The 22,384-nt window shown below is 40.8% G+C and overlaps 1 protein-coding gene across 1 annotated transcript in view; it reads left to right on the forward strand.

Annotated features, from left to right (window-relative positions):
* The window catches only part of SLC35F3 (solute carrier family 35 member F3), a 72,423-nt gene that overhangs the window by 14,079 nt on the left and 35,960 nt on the right, over window positions 1–22,384 (forward strand). The window contains exon 2 of the mRNA XM_062573688.1: window positions 2,426–2,750. Coding sequence (XP_062429672.1) covers window positions 2,426–2,750 — 325 coding nt within the window. The remainder of the gene's footprint in view (window positions 1–2,425; window positions 2,751–22,384) is intronic.

Consider the following 22,384-nt stretch of genomic DNA (forward strand, 5'->3'; position numbering starts at 1 on the left):
TGGATCTGATAGGGTCCTATGGCACTTAGTGAGTGCCATAACCTACAGAACCAGAGGGTCAGACATGCTATCTTGCTGTCACAGTGGCCAGTTCATAATTTAGGAAAAACGTTACAGCTTCAATGTTGTAGTTCAGCACATGGACCCATCTTGGGTCCTGGTGGCTTAAGGCACATTCCCTTGTGTTAGATATCTTTAACGGGAGGGGATTAAATACTGATTTCCCACATCCTGGGGAAATAACTGCAGAGAAGAAGGGAATGAAGGATACTCTTCTGGCTGCCTTCTGGAAGAAGGAAAATTTTTGCCTAACTTTGGGAGCTCTTTCAGAGATGTTAACTGTAAGTGAAGGAAGGCACTTCCTTGTACTGAGAGAGTGACACAAACCCTGTCCTAAGCCTTCTGTATAGGCTAGCTGAGATGGCTCTTCACTTGGCACCTGGGCTTTCATGGATTAGTCTTTTATATGCCCTTGGTTGCACTGGAAGCATGCTAGAAGGGCAGCCCACTGTAACAGTCAAGAGATGACACTCATGAAGTCCTGTGACTTCCACTGAGTACCTTGACTCCTAAATTTGAGGGAAGAGAGGGCTTTCAGCTGCTTGGATGGAAATGCCAAAAATTGCTTTGTGGGTCTGTTCTTCAAGGCTCAGATTTTCAAAGTCCAAATACCTGATTCCTGTTGATTCTCTGCAGTTTGTTGTGGTCTGCAAAATGTTGGGTGTTACAGTGACAAGGTGCATTGGAAGAGCTTTCAGCGAAGTTGAAAATTCAGTAATCATTGCAGGATTTGCGTGGTGGATAGTAAACACAGCACTAGCATCTGCACATTACTTGGTGAAGTTAAGAGAAATACAGGTATCGTTGTTCTGTAAGCTGAACTCTGACCAGTCTATGCAATGAATGAGGCAAGAAGCATTAGCTACATGCAGTGATGTAAAGAAAATGTATTAAAGTAATTTTGAACAACTAAGGCTACACAGACAGCTCTATTTTATTTCTAGGAACTTCTAACTTTTAGCAGATAGGTTGTAATCTTTTCAATATATGCCTAATACAATGCCATGTTAACTTTGGATAATTCATTGGCCTGCTGGTGCATCTCTGTTTGTGTGGGAAGTTGCTCAGTTTTCTCTTTGAAAACTGAAATAAATGAAGAGATCTGCAAAGTTCCCTCTTTTAAAGCCATCAGAAAAACACCAAGAAAACTCTAGATGTTTGTTTACCTTTGCTGCTGTACTCTTGTATGCTTCTTTTTTGATCCCAAGAAGCCAAATAGAGACCGCAGTTTTGGAAAACATTCTGAGTATTCAGTATGATTGGGTGTTTTTTTTCTGTTATAAAATACAGCTTTACTGGGCAAACTTATGGTACTGTTAGCTTAGATCATCCATTTCTCTGAGAATCATAGGATGGTAAGGTTGGAAGGGACCTCTGGAGATCATCTAGTCCAACCCTCAGCATAGCCCATACAGGGATTGAACCCACAACCTTGACATTAGCAGCACCACACTCTAACGAACAATTAATTATTCTTCTCCCTGGCATAAACCTTTTCTTTACTAATGTATTAGCTTGTACACATACCAAATTAGGTTAATGTGAAATAAGAAGTATTAAAATATTGCCCATTCAAACTACTGATTCCCATCAGTATAAAAGGAAGGAATTTTTGAGTACAGATCTCTCTCCTAGACACCGAGATCAGGAATAATGTGCGTGCGAATCTGGGCTTTCTGAGCAACATCCTCGGCTCCGTTATGTCAGGGCAAACCTGAAGTCAGGGTTCTGAGTCGCAGTTGGTGTAGGCCTCAAGGAGAAGTCAGGGTTCCTGCTCTGAGATGCTCTGGTTGTTGCAAGTTGGTTACAGTCTCAAAAGAGCAGTTTTGCTAAGGATTATTGGCATGCTTGGTGATCCAAGCTCAGCATTAATCATGCTCCTTACTTTGCAGTGGTCACGCTTAGCTGTAAGATTAAATAAATCGTCCCCTCTCTCCTCCTGAAGAAACATCATGTGGCATAAGCTGCCTGATTCTATATATTACAGGACAATAATAATTGCAAGTGTCGCTGTAATCCTCTTTGCTGCTTTATTAAATTCAATGCCATATTTTGCATTCATTTGCTTGTCCAAGAAGCATCAGTTTGAGTGATCTGTTACATTTTTCTATGTATGCCAGAACAACATGTAATTTCACTTTCCATTTTACCCAGTGGCTCCTAAATCTAGAGGTGATAATTATTATTTACACTGTAATTATGCCTCAGTTGGGTTGGATGCTTTGTGATGATCTAAAAATGAATGACATTTTGTGGCAAGATCTCATTGTGGTAAAGCTTCAAAAAGGACTTCAAAAGGACCCAGGATTTGAAACTGAACTGATGCCTGGTTCTCCTTTGTAAACCTTATTTTTTCTTTCCACAGGGGATGAGCACTCCCGGGAATCTCCAGCCCCAGCCGAAGCACAGATGCAAGCTGGGGTGGAAGGCAGTGGAAGGGTGAACCGCTGTTGTTGGAAATGCTCCGTGACGCAGCTCAAGAAGTTTTTCTGGGGTGTCGCTGTGGTCCTGGGTGTCTGTTCCTCCTGGTCAGGTTCAACCCAGCTTGCAAAACTGACCTTTAAGAAATTTGATGCACCCTTCACTCTAACATGGTTTGCAACAAACTGGAACTTTTTATTCTTTCCTTTGTATTATCTTGGACATGTTTTTAAGTCAGCTGAAAAGCAGTCTCCACATCAAAGATACAGGTATGGGAGCTTTTGTTTTTTCTCCTGTGACACTTTCATGCTGCTGTACCTCTAAGCAGATACTTTACTTGAATTTGTCTGTTAAAACAAACTTGTTTTTTCTCTTCAGAGTTGTTACAGGGTGTTCTGAATTCATTCTGTGTGGTCTGCTAGGTGGTATGTTACTACGCTTCATACAATTTGACTTGATCAGTAAGAAGTCCAGGTTTACTTCCAATACATATAAGTCGCTTAATGAAGGTGTGCATTTTCTGTCATTACTTTGCAAAATTTTTTTGTCCAAACTTCTGTGATCATCATTTTTTTTATTAATATCATTCTTCCTCTACCAAACAGCTGGTTTCTTTGGCAATCTCTGAGTAAGCTAGGCAAGCTCCGGTTTCCAAAATTGCTACTAGTGCAGTTCCTTGAATAGCCAAATGACAGTATTACAGCGTTTTCCTGGCATTACGCCCTTGACATCTAAGGCCAGACTCTGATCCCAGTTGTGCTTGCTCTATTTTGTTTATTTCCGAGAGGAAGCATGGTCATAACTGAAGACGGCGCTTTGTCTTCAGTACCCCTTTCTTTTTTTATAGCAAGCCTAAACGTACAAAGCCTCTTGTGAAAATCCCTGTGTGCCCAACTTCCATGAGGGGCTGGGGATGTTCTAGCCCCTTGAAAGAGTGCGCCTGGCACGTGATCCATCATCTCATCTGGTTTTAGCTCAGGAGAGGTGCCTGGGACAGGTGGGATGAATCAGCCACCAAGAAGCCCCATGGCAGAGAGCCTCTGCTACACACAGAAGACTGTGAACAACACTTTCCCCTTCTGTTACACAGCGGGACTCAGGTCCCTTAATGAAGTTGCTCAACAAGTGAACAGCAAGAAGTACACAATTCGCAGCTTCCGGTTGTGCAGCAGTGAGGCAGAAACTCATGAAAGGAAAAATCAATGAAATCAGGGTACACATGATTATACTTTATATTACCAGAGCTAAGATTATGAACATTAGAACTGTGATGCTTACATGTCATTACATTTTCTTAATCCTTTAAATCATCGGGGGCTGTGGATAAAATAAGTTCACTGTTTATTGCAGGTCCTAGAGTAATACTCGGAAGTTTTAAAGAAATTTCTGCAAGATACCATGTTTCCTGCTTTGCACTTCAGACTTCAGTTTCTACTTACTGTTTATTGAATAGTAAACATGGGTGCCTCCGAGATGAGAGAAGTATGGAGGTTAGAAAAAGCAACAGTTTAGTCTAAAAGCAATAACAAATGCTAGCTGAAAACAGCTACCTTTGGTTTCTTTGGTTTGTAAGTATTTTTCTTTCCAGCTTCCCTCAGATAGTGTTTTAAATAGTGATAATTCTGGGGTGAGCAGTTGTGGTTCACCGTATCCCTAGGGTTAAAACCAGAGCATTGTACTCTTCATTGCTACAGTTAATTGATATGGCTGGTAATTTTTTTTTAATTAAAATTTAATTAAATATTTAATTAAATAATATATTTAATTAAATAATGACTGAGCTGAGCAGCAGGTGCAAGTCCTACAGCTTATTTGGGATGTGTGTGTGTGGGGGGGGGAGCATCACTACAAATGCACCTGTAGCAGGCTTAGTAAAGAATGTGCATTTGCCTGTCTGTGTAGCAGATTGAATAGGGTTAATTTACAGGGTTTCTTACTGGCCTCAAAGTACAAACTTGGCTTTGTTTCCTAGCTTTGCCCCAGAGCTGGTGTGTGCCTTTGAGCAGGCCTGTGCAAACCTTTGATTCCTTTGCACTTGCTGTTCCTTCAGGTGGTGCAGCCCTTTGGAGGGAGAACTGTCCCTTAGCATGTGTTTGTGCAGAGTCTCCCTCAGCATGTCCATTATCGAAACGGAAACTATTCAGTGGTGCCGTGCTAACGTTTACCATAATGAGTATTATTGCTCATCTGTGTTCTCCCCTATGACTAAGATTTCACATGCACAAGTCAGAACACTGGATCCCGGGATCCCTTCTTAATCATTCCCTCTTTTTGCATACAGCTATATTTATATATGTGTGTGTATATTTACATATGTTCACATATATATTGCATGTTGAGACTTTGCAGCTCTATGTGAGGCAATACTGTCTCCAGGAAAGGTTGTACTCCAGGCACAGGCGGACACATTAGGAAGGCTTTGCGTGGGCTTCTGAGTGGTTAAAGCAAGACGGTTCTGACCTGGAACTAACAAGAAACTTGCTCAATCACTTGCTTCTAATTTTATCCTCCATCCTCATCTATATTTTATACATTATCTGAGCTCTCTGGCAGGAACTTGCAAGGAGATGATAAACAAATAGAGTATAAAGTGGAATTACGATGTCTAAGACACCTCATTAGTAAGGTAGTAAACGAAGGGATTCTCATGTGTTAAGTACATAGGCTTCTAAAATCCATAAGCACTTAAATCTTTTTGGCAGCGGAGTTCCCAAGGACACGTGCACGGCTGTCTCCTTCTCAGCCCCGACCCTCACCGCAGCCCTGCAGCGTGTCCGTACAGCCGCGGGCTCGGGGCACGGCTGCTGCGCGGCCTGATGCAGCTGGCGTGCTTTGGGCACGCGTGGCCCTCCTTGGAGGGGGCCGCTCCTTACGAAGCACGGCTGCCCCTGCTGCTTTTGTACCCGGCCAGCACGGGAGGAGGAAGGCGCCTGGGCTGCTGCTGCTCGGGGGTAACCGAGCCCGGCTGCCTCTCCTGCTAAGCGCTCTCGCCGCTGGGCCCCACCTGTGCTCACGGCTCCTTTTTGGCCTGCTGGCTTTAGAGGAGGTAATGTTTGCAAAATCTTTTAAAGTATATTTTTGACATGATTTTACGTTTCAGTATCCCCCTTGTCTTCCCTTTCTTCCTAAAGGTTTTGATATCGAGCTCGCAACAGCTGCCAAAAGCTAACTGGAAAACGTTAGGATGCTATAAACCTTTTACAGTTAAAGGCTATGAAAAGAACAACAGTCACGAGGAAAAAAATATATAAAAGGGGGATCATAAAATGTAGTAACAGTGAAAAAGGAGTCTGTCCTCCTGCACAGAGATATGCTTACCTTGATTAAATATACCGTCCAAAAACCTTAGTATGATTTTAAATTCCTATTGTATTATACTAGAGACATACTATGCAATATATATAATTTTTGCATGCTTTGTAATCTCACATAACATACCTGCTGCAATCACAAATCTGTTTAAAGCTGTATGTCTTTTTGTCCCATTTTATAAAACATATCAGTAATAAATTTGGCACCAAATCCTTATAGTAGTACCTTACATTTAACAAGAGCTTTATTAATTTTCTTTATAAGATTTTGAGTATTAGACAATAACATAAAGTATTAAAGATTTCTGATTCAGCCTTAGTGCATAGTAAGTAGTTTTCCATGTAAGCTCAAGCAGAATAACAGTTTTGTTTGCAGCATGATGGGAGAGCCGCTCATTGTCTCCACTGAGACAATGATGGATTTTTCCAAATTGTATCCAGACAGAACATGACAAAGAATAAAATTCCCTCTGGATCAGTACTTTTGGTGATGAATCAAGGTGGACTGTAACACATGTGTTCACGTACAAACTACTCTAGGTTCCCTATGCAACTCCATTAAATTTAAGAGTTATGCATAAACTGCGTATCAGGGAGAATTTGTCCCATGATGGGCCAAGTACAGGTCACACAAGACTGTGCTCTTGAAAAGGTGACTCAGAAAATTCTGACAGGCCACAGAAGAGCACTCCAAGGTTATCTCCACTCTCTTACTTCTTGTCTGAGTGCTCACCAGCTTAAAACAAAATTACCATAACTAGATTAACATAATTTAAACTGTTGTCCGGTCTAGAAATAACACACACACTGATTTATGGGCATAATGGATCATTTAAGAGTACTTCATTTTGTCTTCATATTTTTTGCTTCCAAACTGCTTTATAAAATGACGCATTCAACCTGATGGGCTCTCCTCTGTCATTCTTATATTATTAATTTATGAGGTAACATAAATTAAAAGCACTGGAGCTTAAAACTCCCTGGCTGTAGGAAAGATGAAATTAAAATCTCTGTAAGACATTATTTAGCTTTGTTCTGTCCTAGACAGGAGAAAATATACCACAGCTTTTACAAAGATTCACTCTTTGCATACCAAGGTGAGAACAGCTGGGGATTCTGTGCACATGTTAGCAGCAGAATTCTTCAAAACGTTTATTTCTTTTGATGGTATGGTTTTATGTAATGGTTTTCTGACAAGTAAAGAGCAGGACTTTACAGAATAGAGTGCATGATTATTTGTTTATCTTTTAGATCATGATTTATATTGCATGCAGCAATAGGGCTAAAGGAATTCCTTCTACAGTCTTGAATACAGCAGATGTGTCTGGCAAATGAAAGAATCATCTCAGGTATCTTTTACTGATCTACATTCACATTTGAATGTGTTGAACATGTTCTTTTTCACTGAATCAGTCTCTGTACTGCCTCTGAATTAGCTGCCACTAATTTTTCAGAATTCGAAGATATTTCTTAAAAAAAAAAGACAAAAGTTGAGGGTAACACTGAAATATAGTTTTTTCTTTGGAACCCAGCCAAAATACTGGAGGTAGCAATGGAAGAGGACTAATGTGGATCTCATTTACTCTAATATATCTACAATAACTTCACAAGAGTCACTTCTGATGTATATACACAGATGTTCAGAATTGAGACTTAGATCTTCCTTGGCCAGAAGTGATCAGTGCCTTAGCTTCACATAATATCCAAGAGAATGTGGACCAGTTTTTAAATATTTCGTACACATTTCTGCATGGAGGAGATAAGACGCTAGCCCAGCATCCCCATCTTGACTCACATGAAAGTGCCACTTACTGAACCATCAACACTGCACTCTTCTGCAGCAGTAGTCAGGGAGCTCAGCTACACAGGTGCTGGTAACCACCTGATCATGATGACGCTCGAAGCTTTGATAAGGTCAGAGCCTGATTTGGCAAGAGTAGAGACCTTTTGGCTATTGATTTTAAACAGTTTGTATTCATGAGTCTCTTATCCAACAGCACTGAAATGTTGCAGTGTGGTTGACTTTTGGCATCTTACTGATTTATGTTGCTATTTAGGTAGGAACGTCGCCACCAGAGCATACAGTATTACCAGAGTCATAAATAAGCTAGGGAAGCATCCAGATATGATGAATACAAGTGTTTTAGCAAGTATCACCCAGTGGAGTAGCAAATATTTTCCTTCCAAAAACTTTCAGTTTATAAATTTTAATTCAGTGTATCAGCCTGAAACTAATACTTATTTGCTTTGTGGTTCTCAAAATAAAATTGTTTTACAATTCAAGTTCACATTAGCTTATTGGAGGGAAAAAAAAAGATACAGCATCTGATTCGTTCTCGAGTTAGACAGATACAAATCAGGAGGAACTCTAAATTAAATCAGTTCAATCTCCACACCGGTCTGTCAGAACTTGTCTTTGTACTTGGGATCAAAGTAATCAATTAAAAGAAGATGAGTATACTGTTGCTTTGCATAACTAATTGGGTCTTACTATAATAGAAAAATAGCTGATATATTGTGCGAGTGGTTTATCAAACTTCTGGTTATCTATTTCTACCGCAAGTATCTCGACTAGTGTTGACCAATGTTATTCATGGGCAACTGTATCCCTCTGAATAGTCTTCACTGAATCTGCACTTCTCTCCCAGGACTTTTGACTGAAAACAAGACCAGACTGTACTATTAAGAAGCACTAAGTAGCAGTATTAGTGAAGCTTTCTTATGGAACAACGTGGTGTTAGTGGTAAGGGAGGTGCTGAAGGGCATCTGTCAGATGCCCTGCCTGCTGTGCCTAAAGTCGGTTCAGGCAGGGAGTATTCATTTGAGCTTAGCTCAGCTGAAGCCAAACTGAAATCAGTAAACTTTTTGCTTAATCATGTGGCCTACACCAGTATAAGAGCCATAACAAGGGTGAGAAGCTGTGTATTTTCTTTGGGCATATCAGGGTTCTAGTGCACATGCATTGTGGAAAAGGAAAGATCTTTTAAAAAATGGCTGTTTGGCCTCACTTGTGTAAATTATCACAGAATTGTTACCTGCTGTCATCTTGGGAGGCAAAAGAAGGGGCAACGGGGTAGCAGCCTTACTGCGATAACTGCATCACCCAACTATTTTCCTGCTGTCTTGCTTTTCACCAGTTCTGTGACAGTTTTCTGCCTCCTTTTGGATGAGCCAGAAGGATGCTGTTTCTGCAGCTGAAAGGACTCACTGGGACTCTGTTGCCAGATGTCTAGCTTCCTTCCTTCCTGCTCAGATAGATGCTATTTTTAACTTCAGTTTCTCAGAGTTGAGAAATTACTGCTTCCTGATGAAAACCATGGGAACCCCTCTCTTTACTTGCGAAGATGGTGTGCATCCCAGCAGGCCAGGAGCCCTAAGGATCACAGAAGTTCTGGAGGGAGCACCTAATTGCTAGCTTGAGATTCTTGCTTTTGTTAAAGGTCCTAGCACAGCTATGCGGCATTATGGCCAAATTATAATATACGCCATCAATTCAGCTGTTTCCCTGGAGAGACTTCTCTAAGGTAATTAATGGATAATGTCATGGTTTCTGGCTCTCTGCGGCTCCTGGTATAAAATTTTCTCAACCAGCTGTCTATGATGTGCTTACAATATGCCTGTTCTTGCAAAAATTTGTAGTCCTCAGGCTCTGGAGTATTTATTCCTGGAGTATCTCCCTGTTCAGGTAAGTCTTTTCTATGTACTGAAGACATCACCAGAGGCTAGATTAGCAAGGAAATTTGCCTCGGCTAGCTCCTCAGTGTCCCACTGCATATTGCAGCCTTGCCATCTTGGAGCTGAATAACCAGTTCCTTGCAAAACACAAGGGGAGGGTAAACACCTAGAGAGGAGATGCAAAAAGATGAGGCACAAGGAGGAGACCAGTGAGGTAAACAGTGGGAAAGGCTGAAGAGAAAGAGAGAAAGTCTGTTCATGAAACTCTAGTTGTTATTGGTAGGTCTCTTGTTTTCTCCCCTCTATTGGGAGAAAAGTTGATTGTATTGAAGACATCTTGCTCAGGGAAATCCGTAGATGGGGACTCCAAGTACAGAGAGGAGCCTCCACCTATCCCAGAATTAGATGCCTAACAACATTTGAGGTAGCACTACTCTTGATGTTTTCTACTGGAAAGTTTAAAAAACTTCTCCCTGACCCCTGTTGAAGCTGGTAGCTTTCTGTTCCTCATGTGCCCAGAAGGGAAGCTTGCTACCTAAATCAGGGCTGATAAGGACAGTGGCTGGTAGAGTGCCCCAAAATTAATGCCCAAGTCCTAACTTTTGTGGAGTTAGCTCTCGCTGTGTGGGGTTTGCTTGTGGATGTCAGGCATGTAAAGTGATATTTCTATGCTTACCTCCCTTTCTAAACCTGCTCCCAGCTTTTTCCATCTTCTGGAAACACTTTTAAGAGAATTTCTTTAAAATTCTGTTTCAAAAGTTTGTTAATTCCTTCTATTCAAGTAGTTAATACTCCTGTGAGAGCTTATGTCTTAGCCTCTGTGTGGAAACTGTGGTGGTTCCTTTTTAGGAAACTAGTCCTTTGTAATTTAGCCTCTCAATTTTTTGAGAATGTACTTTGAGATTCTCATTGCATTCCAGACCATGATGTAGTGAAAAGAGCTTAATGTTCATGCCTGGTGAAAAGCTTTTTCCTAATTTCAAAATCCTATTTCAGTGAGGATCACCTCTTTGGCTTTCGTAACCCTCTGGAAGGCTAATGGGGAATAGAAACTAGGTGCTCTGAGCTGAAAAAATGCAGGTTCTTTAACTATCCTTGAACCTGGTTTGCAAAACTGTTCCACAGATGGTTAGATTAAATGGTGTCCTGTAATTTTGTTTTGTCCCATTAATTTTTCATAGTAGAATAAAAGATGCTCTCTCCTCCATATCTACAACACATACTCTAAAATAACCATATTATATACCTAGTGTGAGGTCGTGGTGCTTGAGACAAGGATTAGAAACAGAAGTAATTGTATTCATTATCTGAAGACAGCGCATGTGCGATGAAATAGTGTATTTTTGTAATGATATTCTTGCTTGAAAGAAAGCAATGTCTTCCAGCACTGAATCTCTGTTGGTGTTTAAACTTTAGGCTAATAGGCTTTAGGCACTTCATTAACTTGTTCTACCTCTGGTTAGTAAAGCAAGCTGCTGAACTTGTGTGCTTCTAGGGTTTTTTCAGGAGACCTCATGAGCAAACCCATCCATACAGCATAACAGAAAGCACAGAATCAAAGAAAGCAGGACTGAAGGGACCTCAGAGGTCATCTCAACCATTCCCTGCCTCCAGCGCATGTTCAACGTGCGCAAATAGAAAAGTAACTGCATTTTATGATTGTCAGAGGAGAAAAAAGGGACCCCAAAAGAGTATGTGATTGTGTTTACTGTGTGTGGAAAGAATCAGAAAGCTGAGTGAGCATGGGTAAGCTCTTTTTCTAAACATCATAGCACAAGAGGAGGCAGAGTTCACGGCTGCTCTTTTTGCACAAAGTGTTTTACCTGAGTCATCACATATCTTGACACTCTGCACAGATTTACTAAATGAGGACTGTCCTAGACTGGTTCTCCCATGTTGTTTAGAGCAGCAACAAAAACAACAACAAAACTCAAGAGGCAGGGCAGCGATAAGGAAGTTTATTTCTTCCTCTCTCCTCCCCTACCTGCATACCTGTGTCAAAATATGTTGGGGGCTGCTACCTTTAAAACTCCTTTAAAAAACAAGGTGCCTGTATGATAAGAGACTTTGTAGCTGTAATTCACAGCTCTCAATAAAGATAGATGATACAGTAAGAAGTGTTTGAGGCTGGCAGTACTACAGAAGTGGAAAAAACCTTTTTGTCCAGCTGCCTAGTGGTTATGGTCTGAGTCCAGAGTTCCCAGGATTATTTCTGGTTGTATTAAAAGACAGCCTCATATAAATGCACAAGTACCTGGCTAAAGACCCTGTTCCATCAGGATCTGAGAGAGCTGGCCACTCATGTTTGTTAATCAGAGCTATAGCTAGTAAAAGGGAGGAAAAAGCCAAGGATTAAGGTTGGCAGCAGCACAGGTACATGAACAGGATGTTGTAAATTGGAAAATCCTGCTAAGCAGTTATTTAATATTGCCCACGAACATCAGTAGATTTTTGGAGGGAAACAATAGTAAAATATGAGCCGATGGGCAGATGCATTCGTATGTGTACTTGCTAAGATCTACAGCCATTCCCATGTTTTCCAGCACTAACATGCCTTTCAAAATGGTAGTTTTCTGCCAGAGAATCATCCAAAATGCCATCCAAAATGGCAAAAACAAGCAGAACACAGTTTTGTTACCAGATTTGCCTGCTTGAGAAGGCAGTTAGTGAAGATTGCTTCTCTTCAGTTTAGCTAAGAAAAAGAAACAACCTTCCTGGCAATCTGTTTGTCCATCTGTGGCATCAGCTAAAACTCAGTGAGTTTGAAGGAAATAGCTCTTTATGCCCTTAGGGTCATTACCATGTCTTTTGGGCATCTTATACTCAGCAAGCCTGTAATGATCAAATTCACTGTGGCTTTCTGATCTCTTCCCACTTTCCCATATTTCTGACATAAGTTTTTCCCGCATCCTCTATCTGAAATGTTTGCTTTTAGCTTTATCATTCACTTTATTTCCCTCCCTTAAATGAGGTTTCTGTGAAGTTGGTTTTCATTGCTTGTGGTTTTATTTCTGAATCACGTTTTTTCTCTTTAGAGTTAGATGTTTGCTTGCTTATTTACTTAAGCTGCTTATTTTGCAAATGTGTAGAGAATGCTGTAACGTTTCCTTTGTATCTTTGAAAATCTTTCACTTCGTCAGTAAAAAGCTGAGGCTCCCATTAGGTGAATTCTGGAAGTTCTAAATGAGTGACGATCTCCCCAGTTTCTTTCATCAGAAACAAATGTGAAAGCCCAGGCATCTCAGGTCATTGTGAATGCCCCTTCACTAGGATGCTGCTAAGACAGGGTGCTCACAGAGGGTATAAGCACATATTCATTCACTACAGTAGAACCTCGTTCCAGTAAGTTGTCTGGCATTTGTCCTTGTATCACATCTAACAAATGTTTCACTTAAGCAAAGTACTGTTTTTCTTAAGTCTCTTCGCTATATCTGTAGGACAAGCCACCCAGGTAAAATGAGAATTGGATCATGCTTTTTTTGTGTCGAAGCTACATTTTCTTGACTAGTCTGGCTTTTTATGCATTCAGCTGAAATGCATAAAAATGCATATGCATTTATGGAAATGCATATGCATTTCCAACTATGGATCATTATAAAAATTATTCAGCTGTCTTGTCTGTTATTCTCAGTATAACAACTGGTTGCTGTTGTCAGATCGTCTCACCACGGTGTGCTGAATGCCAAGTCATAGATTCATGAAGCAATTCAGATTGGAGGGGATCTCAGAAGATCTCAGATTCTCACCTCCCTTCCATTAATGTAGCTATAGATCTATGCTTGATCATGAAATTTTTAGCAATGAAGGCAAACCCTCTGAAAGTCTTACAGCCATATTGATTTCATGGATTTTTTTAAAACAACTTAAGCAATCACATAGCAAAGCCATGCTCTCTATAGTTCCAAGTGATTTCTGTAATGCTGTTACTTTCAGCCTTACCAAATTCTACAGGACCTTTATAGCAGAGTTGAATCCTTCATCTTATAGAAGGTATGACCATAAGGGAATATGAAAAACAGGCTTTTAAATGTTGTATAGCATAGAAAAGGTGAAGTAAGAACTAGCCAGCATCAAACAAAAGAAGTGAGATCTTCAGACCAAGGAGGGTGTTTCTTCAAATAGTGAGTAACTGAGCTGTCAGGAGTGTGAAAAATGAGAACATCCTGAAAAGTGATTAGTGCATGCTTGGAAGTAAGAGTTGTTGAGGTACGTGCAGTCTATTATGGGAGCAGATTGCGTGAGGTCTGTCAAAACTTAAAACTAACTGTTAGGCAAATTACAAACAATAATTTGTGTAGCAACATCACATCTTCTTCTGAAAGCTTAGCTGGATCAGTATATCATGTATTATTCCAAATGACAGCTTGCTTAGTGTTACAGCTAATGTTAAGAATCGTGTGACTAGATACAGATTCTTAACACTTGAGATGCCGAGATCAAGGCACAACAGCCACAGTCTTCCAAATTACAGGAATCCAAACTAGTAACTCAGAAATATCTAAATAAAGATTTAATCCTATCAGCCATGGCTATTTCATGTGTTAACAGGTTTGTTTCTTAGGTAGAATGAATGTTCAAATAAAACTTACCAAACTGTTAAAGATGCTTTCTTAGGATTTTCAAAAGGGAATGTCAAACTGTCTTTATTTTTAGGTAAACAGGAATCATAATGGGGACATTCCTCTTGAAAATTGTATGTGTTATATGAATACTTAATTATGGATCTAGCTTTTGGCTTGTAGACTTGAAAATATTGTCTGCTGCTTTAAATTTCTTCAGTTATGTTTTGTTTTCATGATACAAAAAAACTTAACAGCTGCCTTTCTAGATATGTTTGTTGCAAGAAAGTGGAAAAAAAATTGTATTTCCTTCATAGCAATTGTACTGAAAGAAATTGGTCTATTTGTCAATGCGGCTTTAGACTCTTTCCAGTTACACTGCTGGTATCTGAATTTTCTTTAGCCAAAAAGCCTTTGTCTAGCACAGAACAGTAATTAATCACAGATTTTAGGCACAAGTAGGAACATCTCATTAGGGAACTCTGAAAAAGAGAAGACAAATAATGTATTTGAGTCAATATAATGTCATGATCTGAATGTGTAATGGCAAATCTTCCTTCCTCAAGTAACTCAGCTATTGAGCACTACAGATAGTTTGCATTAAGCTGCAAGCATGGCTTTTGCATGACTTTGGCCTAACAGCAGTGACCAGCAGACTTCTCTACATGAAGTGTGCTCATGGTGCCTACTAGATCTTGTACAGCTGACAGGAAAAAGCTGCTATAGTTCATTAGTTTTGTCATTCTGTATATTCATATGTTTTCAAAGGGAATGGCACTGAAAGCTTTGTAGTACTGAAGGTGCATAATAATTACATCAAAATTGCCCATCTGCAGCTAAAGTGAGATAATTGCCTAGGCGTATTTGCCTTCCCAGAAGAGATTTTGAATAATAAATGTTTATAAAACCATTCTGTCATCATATTATCCAGTTCTCACCCTATGAGCTAAACTCTCACTTCATTTACACTCTTTTAAAATCAGAAATGGCTTTCATTGATGCAGTTCTGAAGTCAGCAAAGATCAAAATCTGCACTAGCTTTAATCAGCTGGTCTTTGCTCACAGCTCCCCAGCAACCCTTATGAACCAGATCAAATAAGAGTAATCAGTAGGCCCCGCTGATTTCTTTGTAGCAGAATTTTCTGTCTTTAATATGGAATTTAGGGGCTCAGATACTGGTCTTCAGTGATGTTGAATGGCCCTCCTTCCTGAGGGGCAGGTCTTGCCACGGGGTTAGAATTACAAAAAGATTAAGACATATGTCCCATCCTGAAAACAGGCGTAAATATCTACACATGGGCTCAGGCAGACACTTCTTTCTTCTTGGGAACCTCTATCCTGTCTCGGAGCTAAAGGCCTGAGCTGATGCATTCTCACATAGTATAGACGTACTGGCAGCAGCAGGTCAGACTCAAGACCATGTTAATTAGCTTTATCATGTTTGTAAGCTGCTTCCACAGATGAGCTCATTAGCACAAATTCAGCTCACCCAAGGCTTTGAACATAGTCCCTCTACAGTTGATAAAATGCACACAGCTATAAGACACATCCTGGTTAAAGTCTATACTTACCTGCTCAGTTCCCTCCCTCTCCACAGTGCTGCAGTTTGTACACATTTCTGTATTCTGGTATGCTCTTTTCCTCACAAGTAAAAGATGAGAAACAGCAGTGAATAGGTAGAGGATTTTTTGGGGGTGACTGCTGTCTTATGCTTCTCCAAGAATGAATGAGTTGATTTTACCATTAGACTTGATTCAAAATTATACTGATGTCCTGATCATCCTCAGTATGCCTGACTGATTTCTAATATCTACCCCATGATCTTTGCAACACCTCTCATGCCTCTTCCGTGATCTTGCTCAGTGATTGGAACTGCATGTTCTAGCCTAGCTATGCTGCAAGTGCTAAATGAACAAACAAGGACGGTTTATAAAGGAGTGAAAAATGTTTCAAACTAGATGACAAGATTGCCTGCTTTCTGCCACTTTGTGCCACTTATCTTTCCGTGTGAAAGCAGGAGCTGCCGTTTCTTCTGCAGGATCCCTTCATCAAAAGAGCCAGCTGCTTCTCCCAAGGTCAGCTTGCTCTGCAGGTCTTCAGCTCCTAAGTCCTTGTGTACTGTAATGAAATCTCAGCATGTTGTACTGCTGGGGCACTGGAGTCCTGCTGAGTGCCTTGGCATGGAAAAAGCTGACTAGCTCTCCAGAATTAGAAATAAGCCAGCAATCCTGGAATATAACTAAGCTGACACTCACCTGTCACCTAGACCTGTGATCATCGCTGAGGTGCGTGCACATCTGCATCTGTGTGTGGTTCTCCAAACCATCTCACTGGCAGGGTGCGCTGTACTGCTGATAGGCAGCTGGGCGCCACTTCCCTCTTGCTGTCACCACTGAGTTCTATCCGTGACGTGGGAAAAACCTCTGCTGTGATCTCTCAGCTACTTTGAGTACATCTTATTTGAATAAACAGCCAGAGCACTGTCCTGGGGAAAAAGCAGCACTAACTGTGTTCTCCAGGAGTGAGACACTCACTGCTGATGATTAAAAAGTACAGTAGCAGAACAGGTATCACCTTTGCCAGGTTTCTGAACAAAGAATTTGACCTTCGAAAGTGAAATGTCATTGCTGCCATTGCTGCTGCTGTCATTCTTCCTTTAAAACACTTTGAAAAGAAATTCAGAGGCTTTGCTAAAATTGGTAACAATGTGAACTGTTGTTCAGTACGTTTTTTCTCTCTCAAGGACTTAAGCTTATTAAGTAATGTCTCTCTCTCTCTCTCTGTTTCATCACAGAGCATTAAGTTTTGATAAAGAATTGAGCCTAACCACTGAAGATCTTTATTCTAGTTGTATAGATGAGGTTTGACAGAGCCAAATTAACAGAGTTCACCTAATGAACAGGTAAAATAAAATGAGCCAAGTTATGTATGTTATAAATCGGGGTGGTTCAGAAGAGGATATAACAAGGCACTGTGACTCTGAGTTACTCTGTTACTGAGACACAGGAGTTGAGGTATCATGATATTTTAGATAGCATTTTTAAGGTCCTAGTGGTGGATTCTCTACTCTTACAGGAGACTGGCAAAATTGTAATGGCTCAGACAAAGAGTGGTGGCTCAGTAATGAAGGCTTTTGGAAATGTCTCCTTATGGTTATGTATATAAATATATAATATATATACACACACATATGTATGTGCATATAGATATAGTATGTATGTGTACATATGTTTATATGTGTATATATGCGCTACTGGAATTTGAATACTGAACCACCATTACCCTGCAACAGCAGTGATGTCCCAGAGGAGTGACAGCAGTTTTGCTGTCTGGAAGTTTCCCCAAACTCAGCTTTAGTCCATTCCTTGTGCAGGCTGGTTATGCCTTGTTTCTACCCCGTCAACATTTTAGCTTCACTCAGTCACTGCTGTCCCAGAGGATGAAGCTAACTAGTCCATTTCTTTCCACCATGACCTGGGCATCAGTGCTGTTTATTTCCTGAAGAAATATCTGTATTTCTTAAGTAATTAGTATATTTGAACTCAGAACTACAGGTTAGAACCTGCTGATTCCATAGGATCATGTGGAAAAGGTGATTTCTGCAGACATTCATTTCTTAGCGGAGAAATATTTAAAATAAAAATTGCAAAGGCAGCTGAAAACCCCTATGTTCAGCTTGAATTAGGGAAGAAAGTAACCTATCTGATGAAAAGTCATTATACTGTGGCCAGGGCAGCTCAGTGTGCAGGGTTCAACTTCTTTCAAGATGGCTCTGGAAACTTTTCTGAAGGATCTCTGGGGTGCAAGCTCTGTGGGACAACTCGAGCCCCTCATACAGCAGCAAGAGAGCAGCCCTCCCGCAAAGGTGGGTTGCTGCCAGCCAAAGACCCCACTGCTGCACTGAGCTGTGCCACTGCCGAGTGGCCAGGCCATGTGTGTGCCCCCAAAATATCCTGAGAGCAAGGGCAATGACCCCCTGGTGTTCGGGGGCGTATAATGCCAACTCATGTGCCTCTGGCAGGCTGTAGGCCTGAAGGTCTCACTACAGTGTCCTGCAGATCAGGAGCTTTTAGACAATCTCCGTCAATGTGTCTCTTCATGGCTGTGGGCCAGACTCTCATCTCAGTTTTCGCCACTTTTCATTCCACTCCCATCTCAGTTTTAAGTCTGATGTTCTTGGTAATAAACTAGAGATGAGCCAGACCTCAGCTCCCAATCTGGCCCTTATCGTGCATCAGGACAGTGTCCTGGCCATTTCAGATGCAGAAAAAATTAAAGTCATGTTTTTCCATTAGGGATGAACTTGACCAGGGATGGAAGAGCCTTCCTTTAAAAAAAAAAAAAAAAAAAAAAAAAAAAAAATCACATTTTCATTCTCCATACCCCTAAAATTAAAAAAAAAAAGAAGAATCTTATCTTGTAAATGATTCTTCCTCCACAGCCATGTGCATGAACTGCCTCTCTTCCCAAATGAAAAATTCCTGCCAAACAATTTTTTATGACTCTGTTCTGACCGAGAATCCTGTCATAACCAATGCCATGTTTGAGAGACACTATGCTTAGTTGCCTTAACCTTTTTATCTCTGTTTTAAAATCTACATTTGATCACTCATAATTCATTTTGAATTCAATGGGAGCTGACAGTCTTCAGCCTGCTGAAAAAGTCAGTGTATTTAGGTACTTGAATATTAATTTATGTTTTTAGTGTGATTTGACCCTCTTAGCATGTCAGTGTGAAGGCAGAGAAATCCAGTAATTCCTTGCAGCTTGCCCATTTATGCCTTCTGTGGATTATTTTGTAGACTTCTTTTATACCATCTTCATGAGAAATTTGATGAATTTCATCAACACTAGATCATTTGTGTCTTTTGATTTACTTTCTAGGATAATTTATGTATACATTAAATGTGATTGCAGCAGTTTCTTTACACATGTAAACCTCAGTTTCCAATGACCTTATGGGATGCTCCAAATTTTAATAATAGCCTCACATAAAACACCTCATTCTAATAGTAAACATGCAAAAATCTGGATACAGGTAACTTAGTAAAATAATAATTGACTTGTTATTTCACAAATTATTCTCTATAATTAGGGAAAACCATTGTTTAAGAGGCACTGATTGTGTACCCATGCCTTGGTGTATTCATCCATACTGTTACATGTGCCATTGATCTTGAAGGGAAAAAGTTATATTATTGTGATGCCTCTTCATGAAAAAAATATTTAAAATCCACATCAGAAATGAAAAGTAAGAATTATTAGGTAGGTTTCTTTTTAAACAAGTACCTTCAAGGGATTTTTTTCTATGCTTTCCCCTTGGGTGGCTATCACTGTTTGCTCTGCAATATACTAGCTTCCCTCTCCTGTATAATCTTGAATTTGCCTGCTCAGGCTATTTCACATGTTGTGAATACTTTGGTTTGTGGCTCAGTCCACCTACCAACTATTTCAGCTACTGAGATGCAGTGAGCTAATTAATGCCTCCATCATCTTACACATTTGTCAGATGCTGTGTGATGAAATAAGCAATAAAGACTCATCCTCAATCGTCATCTCTGTCGTATTCTCTCTCCCAGGCTAGGCACTTGCTTAACTCAAGCCCATACACATTTTCCTTGGTAACAGTTCGTTCATGTATTTTTGTGCTTTATTTATTTACTTCTAATTCTTTTCCTTTCCTAGTGTGCATGCAAAATTAAATCTCCATTATCTGAGTCTGTATCTACCTTGCCTAATTCACACAGCCATGTAAGTATCATTACTGCTGAGTATTTATATGAAATCCGCATCCAGCAAATCCTGATCCGCACCAGTGGCTTGTGCTAAGTGCTCTTCCAGCAAGGAAATGAACACCATGCCTGTGCCGCAGAGCTTGCAGTCTAGAGTGATGAGAAATGCACAGAGCTGCACGCAGAGCTGCCAAAATCTGGTATTTCTCATTTAGCTGGTAACAAGCGCTGACTTCTGCAGCTGCTGTTGAGGGCTTCGTGGTGGCGGGCGCTGGAGCCACAGTCTCTGCAGAGGGAAAGTCAGGGCAGCGGCATGAGGACATCAGGGGATGCTTTTCTCACCCGTGGCTGAGGCCCGGGTGCCTGAGAGAGACAGCACGCAACACAGCAGCACGGAGTGGCAAATGATCGGGGCAGCCATAATTAAGAACGTCCTTGTAGGTGAGGATAAATTCAGGATTTTTAGTAGGCCTGATTCTTCTTCTGCTTGTGGTCAACTTCCTGCCAACAAAACACCCCAATTTCACACCATGTTCATGTAAGAATATGATGCAAGATGTTCAGATGTTATTAATGTCAGTGAAAAAGGAAGGACTGTATGAGAAGTAGAAAAATGGCAAGTCTCACTGTGAATCACACATCCGTGAAGACTTGCAGCATTGAGACCAAGATGGACTGGTCTAAACAAAAGACATTTCTGAAATCCAAGCACAGAATACTCAGCTTAGAGTCTTAGAAAGATATAAATTTGCTTTTCTGCATAATGCTAAAGTATATGGTTAAATTAGTCTATGTCTGAGTTTAAACTGGGATGGGTGCTTGCAGAATATGTAGGCATATGCATACATCCCCAGCAGTAATTCTGTTAAATTTTTCAATACCCCCTGCTATATATGTGTAGGATTCACAGGCGCACCGAAACCGGCCAGCTGACTGAGCTTCTGCTTTTAAGCCTCCTCAGAACAGTGCTGCACCTCCTCCTTCCACGCTTCCTGGTGCCAGACGGACCATTTTCATTTTCCAGACAATCTCTTCCACATGGCTGCAATTGTACTGACCGTAGCCGCGACCAAAGAGTATCCGATCCAAATTATGTAGCATGTTCTGATACTGGCCTCTAGAGCCACAGCTTTGGGCAAGGGCCAGAAAAGCCATTTTATAAGTAAAGTCTAAGTCCAGGGGCTTTATAAATCCATTATAAAAAAGGCAGGGAGAGCATGCCCACAATCCAGGCCTTAGTAATGCCCATCTAAAGTCCACTTCTCTCCTTAGTGGCACATTGCAGGGTTTGTGCCACTCCTGCCCCTACGCTTTTTGCAGGATCGGTGCCTTTGCGCTGTAATAGAAGGGAGCAGATTTTTTTTGCTCACAGCTACACAGCTGCTCTGGAAGCAGAGTGTTATCCTGGAAGTCAGGGTTTCGGGTCATTTTCTGAAATGAGGGAAGGAATAAGCACATCATAGCAGTAGCAGGCGGAAGACAAATGCAGCCAGTAATTTCATATCTGACAAATGCTTGGCTATCTACTGCAGTTCAACGTTCAGAAAAAGCAAGCAGGAGGTATTCTCATAGCGCAGCCCTTAGATTCTGGCTCAGAAAAACCACGCCACGCAGTCCCTTTAACTCCTCCTACCTATTACAACCAGGAGGATGCCATAAACTGCAGCTAATGCCACAGAGCTATTTCATTTTAGCTAAAAGTGAATATTGTAAAAGTGAATGTGCTGCAGGCTTAGCTGATGTAAATCAGAAGAGTTTGATTTCTATAGTTAAAAAAGTCAAAGAAATGGCTTCTGTGATCTTAAACCAGGTTATAATGGACAAGAATCTGAGCATCTAAACGTAAGAAAACTCTTTAGCAAGGTCTATTCAAGACATTTTATTAAAGCCGTTACCAGTGGCACATCAAAATGTAACGAACACATTAGCAGATAATGATCAGAACATTTCCAGCATGAAATGCATCATCTGTCCCGATTAAAGGAAATACAGATTAAAATTTGTCATGGCAGTTTCAAATGTCACATTCACATTTCTCAGACAAATGCAGATGTTATGTTCCTCACTCATTTCAAGTTTGCTATCAGCAGTCAGTTTCTGCCATGCAGACAGCAAATGACTTTCTCTCAAGTTTTCCAGGTGCTCTCGCTAGATAGTGTAATTCAACCGTGGGTAATTCCGACGCTGACTCTTGCGTGCGTCTCTAAATCCCAGCTATACTATGGAGCAGTGCTCCATATGGATGTCTTATCACAGCAATTGCTCCAAAACTCGGCAGGGCAGCCTGCCAAACCACACGTGGTGGAGCGCTCCCTTATCCCGCAAAGGCTGCGCTGGGCTGTGGGGATTTCAAGGGGCTTATCGCACGAGTTTGTATTATTCTTTCAAGAGACAACAGAGCAATACTTTAGCTTGCACTTAGATATAAGCAGTTCAGAGCACGTTAATTAATGAAATGTTAATTAATTCCCACTACTCTCGATCAGCAGGGAGTTGCACTTGTCCTGCAGGCAGATAAACTGAGTGAGGGCACAGTCTCATCATCCAAAGTGGTTGATGTGGAAGAGCCCCGAGGAGTGCTTAAGAGCCTTTAGAGAGGTGCTGAGCACAAGAAACTGTCCCAGGG

Source organism: Rhea pennata, chromosome 3 (assembly GCF_028389875.1).
Source record: "Rhea pennata isolate bPtePen1 chromosome 3, bPtePen1.pri, whole genome shotgun sequence".
Classification (NCBI taxonomy): Eukaryota; Metazoa; Chordata; class Aves; order Rheiformes; family Rheidae; genus Rhea; species Rhea pennata.